Consider the following 9922-nt stretch of genomic DNA (forward strand, 5'->3'; position numbering starts at 1 on the left):
GGCATTGCCCCAAAGTAATCAGCTCTATTACCTGTAAACAAAAGTACAATACCCCCCCAACATTAAAACCCACCACCCACACACCCAACCCTACTCTAAAACCCACCCAATATCCCAATACCCAATAAAACCTAACACTAACCCCTTGAAGATCACCCTACCTTGAGAAGTCTTCACCCAGCCGGGCCGAAGTCCTCAACGAAGCCGGGCGAAGTGGTCCTCCAGACGGGCAGAAGTCTTCATCGAAGCCGGCCAGAAGAGGTCCTCCAGACGGGCATAAGTCTTTATCCAGGCGGCATCTTCTATCTTCATCCATCTGGCGCGGAGCGCTCCATCTTCAAGACATCTGACGCGGAGCATCCTCTTCCAACGAAGTCCAACTGAAGAATGAAGTTCCTTTAAATAACATCATCCAAGATGGCATCCCTTGAATTCCGATCAGCCAATCGGAATTAAGGTAGAAAAAATCCTATTGGCTGATGCAATCAGCTAATAGGATTGAAGTTCAATCCTATTGGCTGATCCAATCAGCCAATAGGATTGAGCTGGCATTCTATTGGCTGATTGGATCAGCCAATAGAATGCAAGCTCAATCCTATTGGCTGATTGCATCAGCTAATAGGATTTTTTCTACCTTAATTCTGATTGGCTGATTCTATCAGCCAATTGGAATACAAGGGATGCCATCTTGGATGACGTAATTTAAAGGAACCTTCATTCTTCAGTTGGACTTCGTTGGAAGAGGATGCTCCGCGTCGGATGTCTTTGAGATGGAGCCGCTCCGCGCCGGATGGATGAAGATAGAAGATGCCACCTGGATGAAAACTTCTGCCCATCTGGAGGACCTCTTCTGGCCGGCTTCGATAAAGACTTCTGCCCATCTGGAGGACCACTTCGCCCGGCTTCGTTGAGGACTTTGGCCCGGCTGGGTGAAGACTTCTCAAGGTAGGGTGATCTTCAAGGGGTTAGTGTTAGGTTTTATTAAGGGGGTATTGGGGGGGTTTTAGAGTAGGGTTTGGTGTGTGGGTGGTGTGTTTTAATGTTGGGGGGGTATTGTACTTTTTTTTACAGGTAAAAGAGCTGATTACTTTGGGGCAATGCCTCGCAAAAGGCCCTTTTAAGGGCTATTTGAAATTTAGTATAGGGTAGGGCTTTTTATACTTTTGGGGGGCTTTTTTATTTTATTAGGGGGATTAGATTAGGTGTAATTAGTTTTAAAAACGTGTAATTATTTTATTATTTTCTGTAATTTACTGTGGGTTTTTTTCGTACTTTAGATAATTTTTTAAAATTGAATTTAATTGTATTTAGTTTAGGTAATTAATGTAATTATAGTGTAGTGTTAGGTGTAATTGTAACTTAGGTTAGGATTTATTTTACAGGTAAATTTGTCTTATTTTAGCTAGGTAGCTATTCTATCTAGTTAAAATAAATACAAAGTTGCCTGTAAAATAAAAGTAAACCCTAAGCTAGATACAATGTAACTATTAGTTATATTGTAGCAATCTTAGGGTTTTTATTTAGTTTTAAATAGGAATAGGAATAATTTAATTAATGATAGTTATTTTATTTAGATTTATTTAAATTATATTTAAGTTAGGGGGTGTTAGGGTTAGGGTTAGACTTTTTTAGGGGTTAATAACTTTAATATAGTGGCAGCGACTTTGGGGGCGGCAGATTAGGGGTTAATAAGTGTAGGTAGGTTGCGGCAACATTGGGGGTAGCAGATTAGGGGTTAATAAATATAATGTAGGGTTCGGCGATGTTGGGGGCAGCAGATTAGGGGTTCATAAGTATAATGTAGGTGGCGGCGGTGTCCGGAGTGGCAGATTAGGGGTTAATAATATTATGCAGGTGTCGGCGATGTCGGGGCGGCAGATTAGGGGTTAATAAGTGTAAGATTAGGGGTGTTTAGACTCGGGGTTCATGTTATGGTGTTAGGTGTAGACATAAAAAGTATTTCCCCATAGGAATCAATGGGGCTGCGTTAGGAGCTTTACGCTGCTTTTTTGCAGGTGTTAGTTTTTTTTTCAGCCGGCTCTCCCCCATTGATTCCTATGGGGAAATCGTGCACAAGCATGTTTTACCTGCTCACCGCTAATGTAAGCAGCGCTGGTATTGAGGTGAGATGTGGAGCTAAATTTTGCTCTACGCTCACTTTTTTGCGGCTAACGCCGGGTTTTTAAAAACCTGTAATACCAGCGTTGTCTGTAGGTGAGCGGTGAGCATAAACTGCCGACAAAACTCGTAATCTAGGCGTATGTTAATCAGGAAAAAAGGCATAATACTTCATTAAATATCTTTTTTATTTTTAACCCCTTAACGACCGAGGACGTGCAGGGTACGTCCTCGAAAAAAAGGCAGTTAATGCCTGAGGACGTACCCTGCACGTCCTCGGTGTGGAAAGCAGCTGGAAGCGATCCTGCTCGCTTCCAGCTGCTTTCCGGTTATTGCAGTGATGCCTCGATATCGAGGCATCCTGCAATAACCATTTGTAGCCATCCGATGCAGAGAGAGCCACTCTGTGGCCCTCTCTGCACCGGACATTAACGGCTAGGTTTGTGGGTGGATAGGAGCCGGTGTGGGAGGCGGGTGGCGGCCATCGATGGCCCTGGATGATGCTGAGGGGGGCAGGATCGGGGGCGGGGATGCCCGGGGGCGCGCACGGGCGCGCGCGCGCGTGCACGGGAAGGTGGGGGTGAGAAACCGAAAGTTTGTGAAAAAGTGAACGATTTTTTGTATTTGATCGCATTTGGCGGTGAAATGGTGGCATGAAATATACCAAAATTGGCCTAGATCAATACTTTGGGATGTCTTCTAAAAAATATATATACATGTCAAGGGATATTCAGGGAATCCTGAAAGATATCAGTGTCCCAATGTAACTAGCGCTAATCTTGAATAAAATGGTTTGGAAATAGCAAAGTGCTACTTGTATTTATGGCCCTATAACTTGCAAAAAAAAGCAAATAACATGTAAACATTGGGTATTTCTAAACTCAGGACAAAATTTAGAAAATATTTAGCATGGGTGTTTTTTGGTGATTGTAGATGTGTAACAGATTTTGGGGGTCAAAGTTAGAAAAAGTGTTTTTTTTTCTATTTTTTTTCTCATATTTTATAAAAAAATTTGTAATAAATTATAAGATATGATGAAAATAATGGTATCTTTGGAAAGTCCATTTAATGGCGAGAAAAACGGTATATAATATGTGTGGGTACAGTAAATGAGCAAGAGGAAAATTACAGCTAAACACAAACACCACAAAAATGTAAAAATAGCCTTGGTCCCAAACGGACAGAAACTGGAAAAGTGCTGTGGTCATTAAGGGGTTAAAATAGTATAGATGCGTCTATAGCCAGTTTTGATGTTCTTTAAACGGAAACAAAACCTCATAAGTGGCAATTCCATTTAATATATATATCCCCAATGTCCTATTCTATAGAGCTCCCTGAGCTGCTAGTGTATATAACAACCTGTGAAATCACAATCATAATACCGGAGCCGTTTGTGAAGCGTTCTTGTTTTCTCCCACAGTTACTGCATGGAACTATGCAATATTGGCCCTCTCCTTTGTTGGATTGTTCTTGGGACTTTATCTTCTGAGTCGAAACATCATGGGCAACAAGTGAGCTTTAATATTTTATAATATTTTAAAATATATATTTCTAATTATGAAATCATATAAATATATGATGTCAATATTAGCCAGGAAGTTGTAGAAATCATACTATTTTACATCACTGTCATTTTCATGCCTTGTTTGCTTTAAGTTAATATTATTCTTGTGTTTTTGTTTAAATGCAAATAAAAGTCAAAAGTGAAATGCGCATGAGTGTATTTATATTTTGAATAGTAGTATTTCTGCAATATACTTGCAATATCAAGAATGCATCTAGTAAAATATACCACTGTTTCAGAGGCCTACACCATGCACAAACATTCAAATCATGTGCTTGCTCATTTTGATGGTAGCGTCTTGTATGACTTGATTCATTACTGATATGATACATGCCATATCATATATAAGTCTTTATGAGCAGGTGTATTGTTTGAATACAGGGCATGCTCAACATATTTCCCTAAAATTGTAATTACTTTTCCTAGAACCATTTGTGTCAATACAAGTATGCTGCAAAAAATGTGTTTAATTAAAATTTAAGTAGACTGATGCACATTTCACTTTTGACTATTATATCCCTTTACTGTTTAATTTAAGGTTACATGTTTACCTAGTCCAATAAAATAGTAAACACCAAAAATGTTATTGTTTAAAAAGATAGATTATCCCTCTATTTACCATTCCCTAGTTTTGCATAACCAACACTGTTATATAAATATAATTTATACCTCTGTAATTACCTTCTATCTAAGCTTCTGCTGACTGCCTCCTTATCTCAGATCTTTTCACAGACTTGCATTTCAGGCAATTAGTGCTGACTTAAATAACTTCACGTGCGTGAGCACAATGTTATCTACATGAAACACAAGAACTAACACCCTCTAGCTGTGAAAAACTGTCAAATGTATTCAGCTAAGAGGCAGCCTTCAAGGTCTTAGAAATTAGCATATGAGCCTACCTAGGTTTAGCTTTCAACTAAGAATAACAAGAGAACAAAGCAAATTTGATTATAAAAGTAAATTAGAAAGTTGTTTAAAATTACATACCCTTTCTGAATTATGAAAGTTTAATTTGGACTTTACTATTTCTTTAACTTTAGTCTTCATGCATTGCAGGAGACGCAAGCTGATAGCCATGTATCAGAAAGCTGATGGAGATGCAGAGTCATCGGAGGTTGATAACAAACAAGCTATTGTGAATTTGGAGAAGGGCGATCCAACAGAGGATTCTCCACTGAAAAAGGAACCTGGGCCAGGCGATATCACAGTGCAGTGGAAAGATGGACAAATCACATCATTGTACACAGAGACACCAGAGGCAGACGTATAGAAACTTAAGGACATATTTATTTACATCACACTGGAGCAGCATGTGTGGACAGGTCTCTAGAAAACAAAATGATAATAATTCTGTGGTAGGAGAAAAAAAGATCTCTAATACCATCAACACATTAGCTCTGCTCTGATTCTTACTTGTCTCTTTTGCCTCAGTCTGATAAGTAGGCTTAAAGAAGTGTGTGAATATGAAGACCATAAGAAAAATATTGATACTGACAAGTTTACAGGTTTAAAAGGCATACGTGTATCTCCATCATCAGTATGTATTTTAAAATGTTTCTTTAGAATTCTAAAAATTCCTTACCTTAAGGTAGAATATGTTTTTACTAGCAGATTGTATGTGTCATACATAAAACAAATATTAATATTATTTAAATAATTTGCATTCTGTTAGCTCTAGCATGACCATAAAACTGCAAGATAGCCTGGACATTTTTTTATTTTAGATCAGATATACTATAGTATTAGGTTTTACTTCACTATGAAACACTGCTTAATAGCAAAGGAGTTTTCAAAGCAACTGATTATGTTCACAATGGTCAACCTACAGTGCAAAACATAGTGTAGACTGTGGCATATAAAATTATTATTAATGATATTGATAATATTTATATTCATTTGTGGCACACAAGTTTGTAGACACTTCCATTAGTATGAATTTTGTTAAAAGACTGAAGAATCCCTTTAAATGCTATTTTTACTAAGCAGTTCATACTGTTGTTTGGGATTTTCAAGTTTAGAAAGGGAGCTCATCATTTTCCCATGACATCCACTAGTATATTGTCTTACATATCATATTGCTACAATAGGCGTAAGAGGGTCCTGCAGTTCAGTTTATTATATCTTCATTGCACATTATGGCTCTGATTTAAAATGAGAAGTAAAAAAAATCTTTCATTTAAACAAAACAATTGTAAAAAAAAATTCCTAAGTTATAAATAATAATGCAGATTGTCTTCCATTTTTCCTTATCTGTATTATCATTGTGGGGAATGAAAAACCTAACACACTTCCCATTTTTAGAAGCCCTAATCCTAATATATAATGTAGACTATTAAATTACTCAAAATTGCTCAACAAGAGCAATGAAATAGCGCAAAGTACAAACCCTGTATTGTATACAACACTGCAGCTGTTAGTTAAAACACATAAAAAATACTAATTGATAAAAAAGAAACAGAAAAAACCTGCATGTAATATATGTTGCAATCCAAAGTCCTTATGAGAATGAATGTCTTTGTAGAATACCGGTCTGTAAATTCCTGCCCAAGCAAAAGGGTGACAGTCTTATGTCTTGAATGCTCTGCAGCTCCTCTTAACGAGACAAATCTCCAAAGTGTAGTTTCTAGAAAAGAATGAAAGGAGAGAAGTGCAGGACGCAATTCAAGTGTAGATATATTTATTCGAGTGGAACACACAAAGTATTGTACTCACAAGAGTTCAAATAAAAACAGGCACATCATGATAAAAGTTGTCCCTCGTAAACCTGCGGCTAGGACCACGCTGTAATGTTGTGGATCTTCAAATGTCCTTTCGTTGTTTTAAATGTCCGATGTTAATGTATGCAACAGCGGGTATTTCGGTCTCTCCAGCCGCTACGTCAGGGACACACCTCCACACACCCTCAGCTCAGTACCAATAGGATAACCCCTTTCTCAAGCTTGAGAAAGTCCCGTCGAACGGGACAAAAAGCGTAGAACGTAGCTTTCTGTACATTCTATTTTTCACCCAGTGAAGCCACCGTAGGTCCTCGTGTGCAGTGAGCTCAGCACTAGGGGTTATCCTATTGGTACTGAGCTGAGGGTGTGTGGAGGTGTGTCCCTGATGTAGCGGCTGGAGAGACCGAAATACCCGCTGTTGCATACATTAACATCGGACATTTAAAACAACGAAAGGACATTTGAAGATCCACAACATTACAGCGTGGTCCTAGCCGCAGGTTTACGAGGGACAACTTTTATCATGATGTGCCTGTTTTTATTTGAACTCTTGTGAGTACAATACTTTGTGTGTTCCACTCGAATAAATATATCTACACTTGAATTGCGTCCTGCGCTTCTCTCCTTTCATTCTTTTCTAGACTATTAAATTACTAACATTTCTGTAACCTAGGTTTTCAAAATGCTGTGTATCGCCTCTGCCAGCGATTTGATTTTCAACATTTGCAAGTTACAGGGTTTGATTTTTTTGGTTCTCAAGGGAATGGGACAAGCACAATTTTTACACAATGTCCTTTTACTTTTTTACTGCCTGCTATATATCCTTTCACATAAAACATCCTATTAATAAAACAAATTAAGTTTTTGTATATAATTCTTTTACATTTATGTACTACTATGCATTGCTGTTTATGCCCCTCAATGAGACCACACTTCAGAGATTTAGAGATCCGTCCTAATGTAATTCATATTTATTTAAAAAGACAAAACAGATATTTTGTTTCATTGAGACTCTCCATCATTAGGATTATGTATACCTTTTTATCATCTGTTAGTTTATAAATGATATTCTATTTTTAGCCCATCTCCAAGATGCTTAGAGGAAGAAGCTTTTAAATTAAAGGGACAGTCTACAAACAAATTTGTATTGTTTTAAAAGAATCCCTTTATTCCCCAGTTTTGCACAACCAACACAGTTATCTTCATATACTTTTTACCTCTGTGATTACCTTGTATCTAAGCATCTTATGACAGCCGCCTGATCACATGACTGTGACTATTTATTATCTTGTTGTGCTAACTCTTAAATAACTTCTCGGGTGTGAACACAATGTTATCTATTTGGCCCACATGGACTATCAGTCTCCTGTTGTGAAAAGCAAATAAAAAAGCATGTGATTAAGAGGCTGTATATAGAACCTTTGAAACAGGAAGAAATTTAGAGGTTTAAATGTTATAAAGTATATTAATCTAACAATGTTGGTTGTGTAAAGCTGGGGAATGGGTAGTAAAAGCATTATCTATCTTTTTAAACAATAACAATGTTTGTGTACACTGTCCCTTTAAACTTCTTATGCTTAAAGTGGCATTCACCCTTGACAACTGAGCTAATTCTTGATTTGAGTTATCAAAGAACAGTAATAAAACTTAACTTAAAAGTTAACTTTTCCAATTGCCCAGAACTTCTTTGTATTTAATCAGTGCCTTGCATGAATGAAGCAGGATCCTTCTTATATACTTGTGCAATTAAATGTAATTTATTTTTCTGAAGCTTTTGCTGAATAGGTCATTACAAAAATATATGGTATCATAATTTATATATGTTTTAACTAACTGCATTTTAATATTCCTGCATTTCTTTAACCCTTTAACTTATTAAAATACAATTAAAATGCATAATTACTCTTATCTCTCTTATGATGGACTAATCTAATTTCCAAATATTTAACATATAAGATCAAAGTAAATTGAAACAAAAAAATCCGCATGAACAAGAAAGCTTGGGCTTCAGTTATAACAGCATAAGCCCTGTATGCATTTTCTGTGTGTCATTTCTTGTAAAGCTTGTGTATACACATGAAAGCAATAACAACTATTCATTCAACTATGTTATATGCTCTTTAAGATAAACATTGCTCCAAGAGTATTATGTGATTGAATTCAAGCAAGGACTTTATGCAGGTGTGGTTTTTAAGAAAAAATGATGTTCTTTTAAGGAAGAAAAAGTGTTTTAGATTGTACAAGACTTACACAAACACACATATGATCTGAATTATTAAATGATGTAGAACTCAAAATTAAGATTTTATGATTCTGACAGAACCTATTTACTTCAATGTAGCTCTTTCTCTTGGCATCCTTTGCTGAAACTGAGCATATATAGAGGTTTAACATCATTACAGGTGTTTTTTGCACACACTGCTGTCATATAGAGTTCAAGACACATGCAAACTCCTGTGCCTATCTAGGTATGCTATCATAGTAAGGAGCTATGTTTTATCAAAGGATACCAAGAGAAAGTGGTACATTTGATAATACAAAGATATTGGAAACTTTTTTTATTTAAACTCTATGCTCTTTCTGAATCATAAAAGTTTAATTTTTTTCTCACTCCCATGCCCCTTTAATGTAGTAGTTAAACTTGTGCTGCCAAACAAGTACTAAAGCCCTTCGGTTTTGCTCATTTTGGCACTGCTAATTTGTAGTCATTTTTATTTATTACACACAAGGGGCAAGATTACATATGCGACGTTGCCCGCAAAAGCCAGCGACGCCGTTTTTTAATGCGGTTTTGGTATCACATATACGGCGCTGCATATAAATGCGGCATGTATATTTCACCCGTCACCCACAATTTTTACTCCCATAAGCAAACATAGAACCGCATTGCAAATCGGTATCACATATTCAGCGAAGGGACTTAATTTTATTCCATTTTCACCTCGCCACACATAGGCAGGTGCAGCAAGCCTTACGCTGAAAATGTGAGCACCGTAACTGCCTGAAAATATTAACTAACACCTAATGCATGCACAATATCTGACAACCGCCAACCCCCACCGCAATAACTAATAAAGTATATTAACCCCTAATCTGCCATTAACCCACATCGCAATAAACCTAATAAATGTATTAACCACTAATCCGCCATTAACCCACATCGCAATAAACCTAATAAATGTATTAACCCCTAATCTGCCATTAACCCACATTGCAATAAACCTAATAAAAATATTAACCCCTAATCAGCCATTAACCAACAACGCAATAAATCTAATTAAACTATTAACCACTAATCTGCCATTAACCCACAACGCAATAAACCTAATTAAACTATTAACCCCTAGTCTGCCATTAACCCACAACGCAATACACCTAATAAAACTATTAACCCCTAATCTGCCATTAACCCACAACGCAATAAACCTAATAAAACTATTAACCCCTAATCCGCCAAACCCACACAATGCAATAATTCTAATAAATCTATTAACCCTAATCTGCCAAACCCCCATAACGCAAA

At 36.9% G+C, this 9922-nt stretch overlaps 1 protein-coding gene across 2 annotated transcripts in view; it reads left to right on the forward strand.

Annotated features, from left to right (window-relative positions):
- SLC51B (solute carrier family 51 subunit beta) overlaps window positions 1-5061 on the forward strand; it is a 29632-nt gene extending 24571 nt beyond the window's left edge. For both annotated transcript variants that reach the window (XM_053717582.1, XM_053717583.1), the window contains exons 3-4: window positions 3539-3629; window positions 4739-5061. In XM_053717582.1, coding sequence (XP_053573557.1) covers window positions 3539-3629; window positions 4739-4952 — 305 coding nt within the window. In that variant the 3' untranslated portion in view covers window positions 4953-5061. The remainder of the gene's footprint in view (window positions 1-3538; window positions 3630-4738) is intronic.
- The last annotated feature ends 4861 nt before the right edge of the window (window positions 5062-9922 follow it).

The sequence above is a fragment of the Bombina bombina genome, chromosome 6 (assembly GCF_027579735.1).
Source record: "Bombina bombina isolate aBomBom1 chromosome 6, aBomBom1.pri, whole genome shotgun sequence".
Taxonomy (NCBI): Eukaryota; Metazoa; Chordata; class Amphibia; order Anura; family Bombinatoridae; genus Bombina; species Bombina bombina.